Here is a 15329-nt window from a genome sequence, read left to right as displayed (position 1 = left end):
AGCCTGTAATATGTTACCTCATATGGTAAAAGAGATTTTACAGGTGTGGTTAAGTTAAGCATTTCGAGATGTGGAGATTATACTGGATTATCTGGACGAGTTCAATATAATTGCAATGATCCTTAAAGGAGAAGAGAGGAAAATCAACATTGGCAGTAGGGGATATGAGGAAGGGAATAAAGAGTTGGAGTGGTCTAATGAAGTGGCCATAAGCCAAGGAATGCAAGGGGCGTCTGGGAGCTGAAAAGGGCCAGAAAATGATCCTCCCCTTAGAGTCTCTAGAAGAAACCAGCCCTGCCCACACTTCGATTTTAGCCCAGTGAGATTTATTTTGGGCATCTGAACTTCAGAAGTGTAGGATAATAAATGTGTGTTGCTTTAGGCCATGAAGTTTGTGATAATTTGCTACAGCAGCAATAGGAAACTAATCTACCACCTTTACTATGTTAGTTAACTATTTGCAGAATTGTCTATTGCTCCTTATTTCAAGTTATATGTATTTTATCATGGCACTGTCTAATGATTATACTGAATAAACAAGTACTGACTTCTATATTTAAAACATTGCTTTACTTGACCATCAAGACAAGGATGACAGGGCTCCTGGGTGGCTCAGTTGGTTAAGCAGCTGCCTTCAGCTCAGGTCCTGGGATCCAACCCTGCATCCCGTTGGGCTCCCTGCTCAGCGGGGAGCCTGCTTCTCTCTCTGCCTCTGCTGTTCTTCCCTATCCCTGGCTACTCATATGTGCACGCTTTCTCTCTCTCAAATAAATGAGTAAAATCTAAAAAAAAAAAAAAGACAAGGATGACAACCTTACACAACTTCTTGGGGGGTATATTTGAAACTTCTGAAGATTACTCTGGCAAATATTTTGGGTACTAGGCCCTCAGTAGCCCTTGACAGGGCATAGCTACAAATCTTGGGGCTTCCAAATTGCCTCTTGAACTCTGGATTGTGGGTTTCTAAAATCTGGTTTTATCCAGAAAAAAAAAAATTACCTTGCTCCATCTCTTCTAGATTTTCTCTGTAACTTTTAATGAACCAGTAATCTTGTGATTTGGGGGAGTTGAGCTTTTTAAAGACTTCTTTGATCTAATTTATAATTCAAAGGATGAATTTTAATCTCTGCCACCAATATGGTCATAGCTCTTTACCCTGAAAATTAAATTCCAAATCATGCATAAGAAATAAAGCTTAACAAAAATATCTTGTATGCTTTTATCTGAATATTGCTTTACTTTAGTAAGTAGAGTCAATGAAGCAGTATTTTGCATAGGTATGGCTCACGAATGTCTACATACATTATAGCATTTCTGCTTCTGATTCCAGTTTTTTTCTTCACTTTTTGCTGTGGGATACATTTTAGCCAATTTGGATTATTAATGTAAAGAATGTACAGTTGGGGAAATGAAACAGACTTTAAGAATTTTTTTATTAAAAAATTTTATAACTGCATTTCAAAAGTAAATATGACAATCAGTTGGACTGTATTTTCTAAACTTCGTTATTAAGCCTGTGAAAACTTTCTAGTCAGCTAACACAGAGTAGTTGGCAGCTATGCACATTCCATCAAATGGGTGTGAGAAAGTATTACTGAATCATATTGACAGGAAAGGGCTTTCTCTTGTTCAGTGCAAAGTGCAACCAGATCTATGAAGAATTTCTGACTTAACTTCATAGATTCTTTAGGAGCAAGTGTGAATGGGGTAAATGATGTAGGAATTTTGCTTAGGAAATGCATAGGATAACTGGAATAGTTGGTGGTTTCAAACCCTGAAATGGACATAAATATTGGAAAATGTTGATGGATCCAATATTAAATCTATAATTTTAACAAATAAATAGCTTTTAAATAACAAAAAATGGAAAGCATAACCCCTATCTTGTAGCACTACCTGGTTTGTTGTGGAACTGTGATAGGAATTATTTTATAGGTTAATTCACTTTCATGTTATAAATTAACAATAATCATAATTTTGTTATTTGCTCTTTGGGATTTTATTTTTATTTTTTAACTAATATTTATGGGCATAGCTACATTGTCCTCTACATTCTTTAATTTTTATGAAATTATACAAAATGATATTTACATAGTGATGCATATTCCAGATTCAGGGTCACCTGTCCAACTTTAGAAAGTGGTAGGATCTTCATCATGGACATGACCACATTCTTTCAGTGCTCTTTCCAATAAAACGTGCACTCTGTTAGCCACCTGGAAATAGTAGCAAGGTTATTTTTACATGAAAATCAGATTCAACAGGGCTTTATAGTTCCACAGCTAATACTGATTTTATTTTTGGCATAGTTCTCAACAGATATTTTGGTTTATTCATTTGGTGCTATTAAGTTGGATTAGAGTGTATGAGAAAATTGGGATCATTTGTGGTTTTGTTCACTGAAACCTTGAAATTTAAACATAAATATTAGGAAATGCCAAATAATTTAACAAGTGTCTGGCTTCCATGCAAATAGGTAATAAGTAACATAGGTTTTGTATATATTGTTAGAAGAAACATATTTAAGCTATAAACCCAAATCTTAGATAAAATTTTATATCTTTATGTCGCAATATTTGTTCACTGGTGAGACATTTCAGGAATATTTTAAAGCAGAACTTGCTCTAACCTGATTGATACCCTAAGTTCTACATAAGAGTAGCTAAATTATGTTACATCTGCCAAGAAATTCTAAATGATCTGAACCTAAATTGGTAATTGGCAGCAAAGCATTATAAGAGCTTCAAGATGATCAGCCTGCCAGAAAAAAAGAAATTTTCGTTTTCCAAGCTTCATTACAAATGATACATTGGCATTTTATAAAATGGAAATGGATTAGGGATTTTGGATCTTTCTTTATCCCTCTATTCATATTCCAAAGAAGTAAAACTAATCACTTTCTATGTCTGACCTATAAGGTTTTTATTTTAAATGTAGTTTTTTTTATGGGTTTTTATTTTTTAAATGTAATTTTATGTTTGTTTTTGTTTCTGTTTTCTTCTTAAAGCATAGAAGACATTGCTATTGTCTGTGAATGATAGTAATGACATCAAGATATGATGTGGAGAGATTATTCTGAAATAGATTTTTTTAAAGAAATAGGGTTAATTTTTTTTAATTATTGAGCATTATCTAAGAAATACATTATTTTCTCAAATGATTTTTTACTGAAAACCCAGATTAAAGAAAAGGCATCACATATGGCTTCAACAACACTGGGAAGAGTAAGAGGTTAAAGACTTAGGAAGCAAAGAAGAGTCCGCTAAGAAAAGAGTGGGGCTTATCATGAATTCCATGCAAATTCTTTAAAATAAATTTCTAATTGATCAGATAATGCAATTTATAATTTGATAATGACTGTTAGGAAACATAAATGTATGTGTTTTAAAAAAATTTTTTTTAAAGATTTTATTTATTTATTCGACAGAGATAGAGACAGCCAGCGAGAGAGGGAACACAAGCAGGGGAAGTGGGAGAGGAAGAAGCAGGCTCATAGCGGAGGAGCCTGATGTGGGGCTCGATCCCATAACGCTAGGATCACGCCCTGAGCCGAAGGCAGACGCTTAACCGCTGTGCCACCCAGGCGCCCCTAAAATGTTTTCACTTATAATTTTACTACAAGGCTTTTGGGGGAAAAAAGTATCCAAGCTTTAGATAATGTACAAATTTATTTTATATTATTTAGTTGCCTTTTTGTACAAGTGTTTCCTGCCTCTATATGGTTCCAAAATCTCACATTCACAATAACAAATATAGACTATAACTGCCTGTATAATTTGCCACAGTGTATGGATTTTTAAAATATGATACTTACCCATGGGCAGAACCTTAGCTTTCCTGCAGTGGTGTGATCTCGCCATTTGCTGTAATTGTTTGCTTACCTTCCTGTTACAACTGGAGTCTCGTATTTCCTACTTAGTGTTCTCTTCCAAAACTTCCCTAAAAATTTTTTTTTTTCTGCTTTAAACCCATACAATATACACATCTTTATTATTCTAATCACATGTACATGTTTGACGGGCCACACTTTAAGATACAGTATGGTGTCTTTCCTGAATATTAAAAACTGATTTTTCTTTTTCACTTTTTATCAGAGTGTATGACATCATATCTAAAGTAACAACTGTTCGTTAGCATTATGTTTTAAATCTGTATTAATCTATTTACTCTTTGCTTATGGCTTTTATTAACATTACAGTGTATGCATTAGCAGTCCTATGTTTCTTAGGGAAAAAAAAATCCAAGAAGGGTTTCATTTAGAATTCATTTCCTATAGGTTAATGGAAAGCAATAAGTATAAACAATAAAACAAAAATCCCTTTGGACCCTATCTGATTTTGCCCTGATAGTGTAACTTCTGCCAAAAGTGCTTTTACTTCTGGTCCACCTCATTCTTCAGATAATACGTAAGACATCTGTCACTTCAGAGAGACTTCTTTATAGGTATGTGTTGAATCACAATAGACTGTTTATTTCTTTCAAAGAGAGTTAAAATTTGTGATTGTTAGTTTGATTTATTGCTTTGGGTTATTAACAAGGTCCCAGGATGGCAGAATCCATGTCTATTTTGTTCACTATCACAGAGGAAGCCCAATGTTAACTTTCTGCTCAGTTATGAGGCATGTAGGGGATGGAAGAGAGTGAAGCATAGGTCCCACTAACTGACACCTGAAGGACGAGAAACCAAGGGGAAGTGAGCATGTGCAGGGAGGGGAGAGTCTCTTGCATAGCAATCTGATTGCTCAAAGGAGAAAGATGAGGGGAGGACTGTACAGGGAATGGACACATCAGGGTGACCAAAGCATGGGGCAAGGAAGCAGGGTGATAGAGAGGAGGCTGCAGGGATTTACGAGCCCCAAACTTGCAGTTCCTTTAAGCTATGATGAGATGAAATTCACTCAAAGCACAATATCAGGATCACTTGATAATTGTGGTGTGATTTAGTGGGAGATATTGGAGCATAAACATATCCAAAATGGAAATCTGCCAAATGTATTTCTGAAATAACCTAAAAGATGATCTTACTATTTTGAACATAGGTATTTTGAAGTTGTAGGCTTTTGATATGGGGGGACAGTGGCTCTGGATTCAAATTTCCTTAATTCCCAAACTGGATCAGCCACTTCTAAGTGTATGACTTGGGCTGGTTACATTAGATCCCTAAGCCCTGGTTTCGTCATCTCTAGGATGGAGATAATAGTAGCCCTGAATATTTCACTGAATAATATGAATATGATTTAGAAATTGATTATACCTTTATTACATGAAATGAAGAGCTTTTTGGTAAATCTCATTTATCTGTTGCTATCCTTGTTTTTAAAGTACAACATCTCTCTTTCAAAAGAGAGAAAAGAAATTGAAAAAAAAAAAAAAAAGATACAGTAGTCCAAAGTGACATACTAGTGACTTGTATAGCACTGAGGAAAACTATCACCTTGCCTAAGAGACATCCTGGGCCAGCCAGTCTTCAGGCATTTTTCCATTCGATGGTCACAAGAACTAACTGAAGTACAATGATATTTCTGTCTCCCCATACAGATAAGTATAATGAGTCAAAGGCAATTTATACAATTTGTCCAAGGTCATCTATGTGGGAAGTGACAGAATCAGAGCTTAAATCAATATCATTTGGAACTCAATGTCTTATACATTAAACTTCTCTTTAGTGAAAAATAATGTTTAGTAGTAGTATTTATACAGAGTAGGCCCATCATATTTCATTTATTTGGTTATGTACTACATTAAAAATACTTGTAGTCATCAGTGTAGCCTGATTGTATGAACATTTTTAATAGCTTTATTGAGGTGTAGTAGATATAAAATATTGCACATATTTAATGTATATAATTTGATGAGTTAGAACATAAACATGCACCTGTGAGCCCATCACCATAATCAAAGTAATAAACATATCTAGTACCTTCAAGAGTTTTCTTATGCCCCCTCCCTCCTTTTTATGGTAAGGACAATGCAAAATTCAGTGTAAGAAACCAAAGAGTCAATAGCATTAAAATATTTTCTCATGCCTCAAAGGCTTTGTGCTGCAACCACTGACAAATACTTTCACAGTCATTGAAATAAAACACAAGGAGCATGCACATATGTATAGGGAAAATGAGTGCTTTAACAGACACACATAAGGATTCAATATGCCCATTTACACTAGCTTGAGAAACACTTTAGAACAGGAAAAACTATTCAAGTTCAAGGACTGAATGATTAAACCCAACTCAGTTTTGTTTAGTCAGATGTGAAAAAATACATAATTAACTGGTAGGCAAGGTCTCCACGTACCAGAATCCAATTACAGAGTCTTCAAAATAATAGTGAAATAAAAGTTAATGAGACATTTTAAAGAACATTATGATTTTATGGTACTGATTTATTTTGAAAAATGGCAAGGATAAACTTAAATTTAGTATGCTAAAATAAGTTTTCTGACTTATTTTGGAATTCTAGCCAAAAGAAATATCAGAAATATCATTAAATTGTGAATAATGAATATATATATACACACATATATCTGTATATATATGATATGTGAACATACACATAACATATGTGGTGTGTTTCTAAGAGTTCCTGATTTTCTTTTTTAATATTGGTTTCGGTTTACTAATGGTCCAAGAAGTTTGGTCAGCTATATTATCATTGCCCTCTGAATTGAAGTAATGTAGGAAACAATTGCTCCAAATCAGCACTAATTCAAATGTGCTTGGACATATACCAGTGCTAACAAAAATAATTACAACCATGAATCTATATTATTATAAGTATTTTAATAAGGAGTGAATTGGTTTGGCACCTTTACAGAACACTTGTTAAAATGTGTTTTTTTCTTACAACTTGAAAGTAATATACAATTAATATTATGTTTTTTTTTTTTTTTCAGTAAAGACTTATTTTGTAAGTTAGCATATAAAGATTTATTCTGGGGGTGCCTGGGTGGCTCAGTTGGTTAAGTGGCTGACTCTTGATTTTGACTCAGGTCATGATCTCAGGGTCCTGGGTTGAGCCCCACACCAGGCTCTGCTTGAGGATTCTCTCTTTTTCTTCCTCTGCCCCTACCCCGCTTGTGCTCTCTTTCTCTCTAAAATAAATAAATAAATCTTAAAAAATTATTTTGTAAGTTGTTAGCATAGTGAAACCCCTTCAGTTGATTAAATGGATGGTTTCTATGCTGGAAAGCCTCTTCATTTCTAGGAGACAGTTCATCACTTCTTGAGCAGTGCTCCTTGTAGTACCTCCTACATATCCTAGCAACCTAGCACTGATTTGACACATGTATGTACTAAAAAAAGATTGATTCAATAAATAAATATATTTTACATTGTGAATATGTATTTTTAATTTTTATGTGCTTGTCTCATCCACTGAACTACAAAATCTTTAAGACAAAAACCAGGTCTTATTCATAATGTTTTTTTAGAATTTATCATAATATTAACCATGGGATGAAAATAATTCATGTATCAGTCTGATGTCATTTTGACTACAAGTGACAAAACTCAACAATCACGCCTTAAACAAAGTTAGGTAATCATTCTCACATGGCAAGAAAACCAGAGGTACGCAGTCTAGATTTCATGCCGCAGCTCAATCATTAAATCAGCTCTTTTCTTCTTTCTGTTCCACCATTTTAAATATTATAAGGTGGCTGTTATACTTGCCTTCTTCCAGAATCATGTCTTGGTTTAGGCAGGAAGAAAGCAGAAGAAAAGTTTCTCATCTTGTGATTTTTTCCATGTTTTTTAAACAGGATAAATGTATCAAATACATTTGATAATGTATTTGTATTAGTCATTAAGTACTAATATTTAAAAATGAGTTTGATGCATATTCATTTTTTGAATGTTTAAAATATTAAATATTTAATATGCAAATATTAAATAACACACTACTGGAAATCCCAGCAGATTTCCCCTGAACTCTCAGCCAGAACCAGTTCCTATGCTGTCTTGAGACTAGTGAATGGTCAGTGAAATGGAGGCCATCGTGGAAGAGTTAGACCAATTAGGATTTAGCCCCTGGGATTAGAATAGGGGTTTATCCTCCCAGAGATCAATAGATTCTGCCTTCCACTTAAATAGGTTGTACTTGAGTTAGCAGGGAAAAGAGGATCACCGAGTAGTTAATGGACAATATATATTACAGTAAATATAACCTAAAAAGAATTGGATTTGTTAAAATGAATTATTCATGTCATATGCTACCCCCAAATGCATCTTTATATTTTTATGTGTATTCATTTGGCAAAATTTAATATGAGCTATTTGTTTTTTTGAAGATAATTACAAATGCATAAGTTCTTCCATATTTTTAGTTACAGTGGAAAGGAAAATGTGCAATATTGAAAGATACATTGTTTTCATCAACGTTCTTTTTTTAAATGTAGATCTTGTTCTTATAACTGCAAGGGAAACTCAAATGTTAATTATGTTCTCTGTCTTTTCTTAGACCTGAAAAGATAAATATGAATTTAGATTCCATCCATCAGTTAATTGAGGAAACACAAATCTTCCAGATGCAGCAGTCATCAATAAAACCACCTTGTGACATGGTAGCACCCACTTCCCCCCCCAGGGACACTTGTCATTCCTGTTTGCCACTTCAGGGGCTGCAATCACATGGCACTCACAACTTCTGTGCACACTCTTGCAACACCAATGAGTGGAGTATTTGTGAAGAGCTTCGCCTGCGGGAACTTGAAGAAGTCAAGGCCAGAGCTGCCCAGATGGAGAAGACCATGCGGTGGTGGTCAGACTGCACTGCCAATTGGAGAGAAAAGTGGAGCAAAGTTCGGGCCGAAAGGAATAGCGCCAGGGAGGAGGGAAGACAGCTCAGAATAAAATTAGAAATGACAATGAAAGAATTGAGTACATTGAAAAAGAAACAAAGTTTGCCGCATCAAAAGGTGTTAGAAACTACCCAGGACCTGAAGCATCCTAGTTTCATAGAAGTGCCCTCTGCACGAGGAGACCAGTTTCAAATTGTTTCACAAACATGTAAGTCTATCAGAGAGTGTCTGGTGAAAAGAGAATTTCCTACAGAGGACAACATAGATAGTAAGGTAAGAAAAAATCTCGGCAGAGGAATCCAGAGATTATGAGCATATTTGAATGCTGTATACAGTAATGGGGAGGAAAGGGAAGATGACAAACCCAGTAGTGACTACATTTGTTTGCTTGGGCTGCCATAACTAGGTACCACAGACTGGGTAGCTTCAGCAACAAATTTATTTTCTCATAGTTCTAGAGGCTAGAAGTGAGAGATCAAGGTGTTGGCAGGTTTGGTTTCTTCAGAGAACTCTCCTTGGCCATCTTCTCCCGTGTTTTCACATCATCTTTTCTCTGTGTGTGCTTATCTCTAAATTTCCTTGTAAAGAAACTATCTCTAGGCCCACAGTCATGACCTCATTTTAACTTAATGACCTCTTTAAAGACCCTATACGAAATATAGTATCATTCTAAGGCATTGGGGGCAGGGTAAGACTTCAACATATCAGTTTTTGGATGAGACACAATTCAGCAGCCCATATTACTGATCTTAGTAATAGTTTTAAGAAAAATTAACCCAGCAATTTTTTTATGTGAAAATAAAATATTTAGATTTCTCTCTATTTACCCTAGTTATTACAGTAATAATAAATTATTCATGCTGTAATTTAAACATTTCCTAAGGTTTGGGACTTTGGCCTTACAATTAATTCCTGCAAAATGGGTACCATAGGTAAATACCTTTATGGAATGCTTCACATTATCCACCCTTGGAATTTCTTGATATTCTTGGAATCTTGATGTTTTTGAGAATTCTGTACAAAATAAACTTTTTAAAAACTTTATTTTATATAGCAATTCATAACCTTATTTATCCATTTTTTAACCTGGTATATACTGTCAACAACCCATGGAACATACTTTCAGAAACTTTAGGAATTCATTTTATCTCTTTAAATAATATCAGTTTATACTGTTATTCCTTTCTATTTAATTTCACCTCTAAAAATATAAAACATAATATCTTACTCTTCTATAATTCCATCTAAAATTTTAAGCCTTTCTATGATGTATGGGACTTATGGTAGATATAACGTAGATTCCACTGTAAATGAAAAAATTTCAAAGACAGAAATGTATTTCACTATAATGTAGAACCTACAAGAAAAAAAAAAGCTTGAGGAATGCAAGTTAAAGTTCAGTCATGTACCTCTTACAGACTGATAAAGAAATGAAAATAGGAACTTGATGCTGAATCATAACATTTATTTTCTTCCAAAAATGTTTTCTTCTTGATTTTTCTGCACTAGATTTATGAAATTAACAATAATTGTTTTATATTTTTTTTCTGTTCAGGAGGAAGGTTTGATTCTTGACCAGTTAAGATTGAATGAAGAGATGAAACTCAATCTTAACTGTCCTGATTCATTCAAGAATGGTGGTTCTGAAAACTGTACACTGAAATCTACATTAAGACTGCAAGCAATAAACCGGCCTCTGCAGAATGAAGTGCCTGAAATTTCAGCTTTGCAGGTGCACCTGGATGAGTTCCAAAAAATTTTATGGAAAGAAAGAGAGTAAGTGCTAATCATTGTCTCCCTTAACCAAGTCTGATTTTCTTTTTTTTCTTTTTTTTTTAAAGATTTTATTTATTTGACAGAGATAGAGACAGCCAGCGAGAGAGGGAACACAAGCAGGGGGAGTGGGAGAGGAAGAAGCAGGCTCCTAGCAGAGGAGCCTGACGTGGGGCTCGATCCCACAACGCCGGGATCACGCCCTGAGCCAAAGGCAGACGCCTAACCGCTGTGCCACCCAGGCGCCCCCCAAGTCTGATTTTCAAACTTACTGAAGTTAAGTCTAGCAAGAAGGCCATTTGATAATGTATTTGTATTAGTCATTAAGTACTAATATTTAAAAATGAGTTTGATGCATATTCATTTTTTGAATGTTTAAAATATGAAATATTTAATATGCAAATATTAAATAACACACTACTGCACAGGCAGTGGGCCAAATAGGAAATCCAACAGCAAATCAAAATATGTCTCAAAACATAAGAAAAAGAAAACATGATATTCTCAGATCTGTGGGATGCAGCAAAAGCAGATGTTGGAGTGAAATTTATGTTAAAATTCTTGTATTAAGAAAAAAGTTCAAATAAACAACTTAATACACCACAAGGAACTAGAAAAAGAAGGGACTTAGCTGAAATTTAGTAGAGGAAGAAAATAACAAAGAAAAATCAGAATTAAATAAAATAGAGACCAGAATAAACATACATTGAAAGTAGCGACCAGTTTTTCAAAACAAAACAAAACAAGATAAAACAAAACAGAAAAAAAAACAAAATTGGCAATGTTTTAACTACAATAACTAAGAAAAAAGAGAGAAGACTCAAAAACCAAAATGAGAAATAGAGAAAGTAATACAACAGATAACCACAGAAATACAGAGTGTGATAACATGTTACCATAAACAAACTTAGGGGAAACAAAAACCCAGATAATTCCTAAAAATGCACAGGTTACCAAGATTGAATCATGAATCTTGAATCCAAGAAGTAGGAAATCTTCTTAGACCAATAAGAATGAAAGTTGAATTAGGAATCAAAAATCTCCCAACACAGAAAAGCCAAAGACCACATGGTTTCATTGGTGAATTCTACCAAACATTTTAAAAAAATAATTAATGACAATTTTATCAAAATCTTACAAATAATGAAATAGAGGAAGTTTATTCAAAAATCATTCCATGAGGCCATTACTCCCCTGATTCCAAAGCAGTACAAAAACATTACAAGAACAAAAAATTCTAGTTTGTCCAATGTAAGTACTGCTACTCTGAATTTCTTTTGACATCTATTTGCATGATAAATATTTCTCCATCACCTCACTTTCAATCTGCAGGTGTATTTAGGTCCAAAATGACTGTCTTATAGGCAGCATATAGATGGGTCTTGTTTTTTTGTTTTTTTTAAATCTATTCTGACTGACACCCTGTGTCTTTTGATTGGAGGGTTTATTCCATTTACATTGAAAGTAATTATTGATAGATATGTATTTATTGCCATTTGGACCCTTACAACAGAGATAGAAGAGTTAAAAAAGAATCAGAGATGAAGAATGTAATAAATGAGATTGGAAACAGGCTTGATGCAACAAACAACAGGCTGGGAAAAGCAGAGGAATGAATTAGCGACCTAAAAGACAAAATAATGTAAAATAATAAAGCTGAACAAAAGAAAGAAAGAGGAATTATACAACATAAGAATAGACTTAGGAAATCAGTGACTCTATCAAATGTAGTAATATTCATATTATTGGAGTCCCAGAAGAAGAGAAAGAAAATGGAGCAGAAAATTTATTTCAAGAAATAATAGCAGAAAACTTCCCTAATCTCGGGAAGGAAACAGTCATCCAGATCCAGGAGGCATAGAGAACTTCCATGAAAATCAATAAAAGCAGGCCAACACCAAGACATATTGTAATTACATTTGCAAGATATAGTGATGAAAAAATATTAAAAGCAGCAAGACAAAAAAAGTCCTTAACTTACAAGGGAAAACCCATAAGGCTAGCTGGAGATTTCTCAACAAACTTGGCAAGCCGGAAGGGAGTGGCATGATACATTCAAAGTGCTGATGGGAAGAATCTGCAGCCAAGAATACTCTATCCAGCAAGGCTATCATTCAGAATAGGAGGAGAGACAGAGCTTCCCAGACAAAAACTAAAGCAGCTCATGACTACTAAACCAGCCCTGCAAGAAATATTAAAGGGGACTCTTGAGTGTAAAGGAGAGACTAAAAGTGACAAAGACAAGAAAGGATCAGAGGAAATCTCCAGAAACAATGACAAAACAAGTCAATTTTTGAATTTTGAAGAGTAATTTATAACTTGTTAGTTTTTAGTTTCTATCATTCTTTTATTATAACCTTGTTCCCATCATCTCTGGCAGATTCACCTTAATTATATTTGAATCACTAATGCATATGGCTAGAATAGCCAGTGGATTTTCTAATTTTTACAGCATTAGTAGACTTCAGTGAGTCAATAAAAATGAAAAATATGTTAATATTTATAAGGGACAATTCAAAATTTGTGAGTTATTGATTGCAGAAAAACTTGCTTTATTCATTGATCATTTGTGGTATAGAGCAAAGAGCACTAGACTTGAGACTAAATGACCTAGATATTCTTGGTTCTGACATACTCAGCTACATGATACTGGGTTAGCCAAGACTGTGCTGTTGTCTCCTTTGTAAAAATATGGAGAGTGGTACCTATATTACAGTTGTCTAGTTTTATAACAAAACTTCCCACACAGTGGTTAGTGTTGAAACAACAGTCACCAATTTATTCTGTTCATGAAACTTGAGCATGGACAACTCATCTCTCACTACGTGTGGCTTCATCTGGGATGTCTCAAGGCTGGAGATGACTTGAAGGCTGGGGGCCAGAATCATCTGAAGCCTCCTCACTTACTCTCGTATCTGGTGATTGATCTTGTTTCTCCCCTGGAGTCCTAGTCCGAACACCTGCAGGTGTCCTATCCATGTGGCCGCTTCGATTCCTCACAGCGTAGTGGCTTGGTTGAAAGTGAACATCTTAAGGGCACAAAGAGAAATATATAGCATTTTAATGACCTTGTCTCAAAGTCATATAGCATCACTTCTGCCTTCTTCACTGTATTCTTGTAAGGATCAAACATGAATAATGTCTGGGAAAGTGACTAACTACTAGTGTGAATTACTCAGTATGAATTTTTTGCTATTTCTACATGATCACCTTAAACAATTACTGGCATTATGTGGAATATTTGATACACTTTAAAATATGGTCCCCCAATCTGAAAATGATTATTTTTTCCATCTCTTTAGTTATAAGACTCTTAATGGGCAGGAAAAAAATGGGGGAAAATAAGTATGAATATAATTATATGTTCTATGATGGTTTCAATATTTCTGGTTTAAATGGATTAGTGATAACATGCACACAAACCTTTCACAGGTAGTCTAAGCCCTTTATATACCATTCTTTATCTGTTAGCCAGAAATTTCTCATTAGTTCCTCTGAAATTTATTCCCACCACTAATTCCCTTTATCAGATGCATTGTCTATACCTCGCCATATGAATTGATTGTGACAATACAATCACAATACAATAGATTGTAATAATATTCCTGTGTATATAATAAATATTTGTATTCTACCATCAAGTATAAATTCCAAATATAAGTAATCGACATCAGTAGGAAGGAGAAAAAAACTGAAGTAATTTTTAAGCCTGTACCCATATTAAAAATTAATTTCATCTGGAATTATAAGTCGCAGTCAAGTTCTAACCTCTGTGTTTTATTTCTTGAAGGATTTAACTTTTTAGTGGTTATAGACTTCTCTCACACCCACTCACAGTGTTACTTCCCTGACATTCATACATAGTAGAAACGTATGAAGCTCTTCGTTACTACATATAAACTCCCCGAGGTGCCAGTTTTAATGATACACATGTGTATCTCTACACTCCCACTCAGACACGCATACACGCACATTATATTTGACTCCCTGGGAATAAATTAACAATCCCTATAGTAAGTAAATTCTCCAGTTCGCTGGGACTTCAATATATAAACCATGGGCTAGAAAATAAGAGGGAAAGGAGACCTCTGATTCCACTTTGTCTCCTCACTCTTCTCTTTAATAAACAGTCCCGTGGGTGTTATATGTCTGTGAATCAACATCAGCACGCGGTCCATACGAGGCAATCACAAAGCCTTTTTTCTATCACAAGAGAATGTTTCCCAAGGATATAGTATATACTGTTGCAATAAATCTGTCTAACTTTTTAAATTCGTCCTCCTGGAATCTCAGCAAGTGGATGGGCCAGAGTTGAGAACATGTGAATGTAATTTTTTCTATGTTCCCAGCTCGTGGGAAAATTCTCCTGACTAGAGCACAGGAATCAGCCAAGAGAACTCAGGGGATCCTTTCCACCATTTTTACTGATGAGAGCCTCCTTATCAAAAACAAGAACTTTATTACATTATTTGTATTCTGAGTGCTGTTCAGTTTTATGAAAATAATTATCCAGTATCTAGAAGTTCCTTGTGTATTGAGAATTTATATATTTTTGATCTCTTAGATAAAGACTTCCCAGTGGAAAAGGTGAGGTGAGGAGGGGAATCTGATCCTCTTACAGAGCTAGCTGTACCTGGACATTTAGGGAGAGGGGCTTTGGCCATGTCAGATCTTAAGAGGAGGTAAAATATTTTACCATTTGGAACCAGTTCTCAGATTAAGCTGCAGATGGCACCTGTATCCCTTAGAAAATGTCATT

At 34.7% G+C, this 15329-nt stretch overlaps 1 protein-coding gene across 17 annotated transcripts in view; it reads left to right on the top strand.

The window, feature by feature from the left end:
* The window catches only part of CCDC102B (coiled-coil domain containing 102B), a 229234-nt gene that overhangs the window by 116585 nt on the left and 97320 nt on the right, over positions 1-15329 (top strand). For all 17 annotated transcript variants that reach the window (XM_057313347.1, XM_057313342.1, XM_048218486.2 and 14 more), the window contains 2 exons: positions 8458-9070; positions 10353-10573. In XM_057313347.1, coding sequence (XP_057169330.1) covers positions 8458-9070; positions 10353-10573 — 834 coding nt within the window. The remainder of the gene's footprint in view (positions 1-8457; positions 9071-10352; positions 10574-15329) is intronic.

This window comes from Ursus arctos, unplaced genomic scaffold (assembly GCF_023065955.2).
Source record: "Ursus arctos isolate Adak ecotype North America unplaced genomic scaffold, UrsArc2.0 scaffold_17, whole genome shotgun sequence".
Classification (NCBI taxonomy): Eukaryota; Metazoa; Chordata; class Mammalia; order Carnivora; family Ursidae; genus Ursus; species Ursus arctos.
Note: the sequence above shows the minus strand (reverse complement) of the source record. Positions and strands in the feature narration are given on the sequence as shown.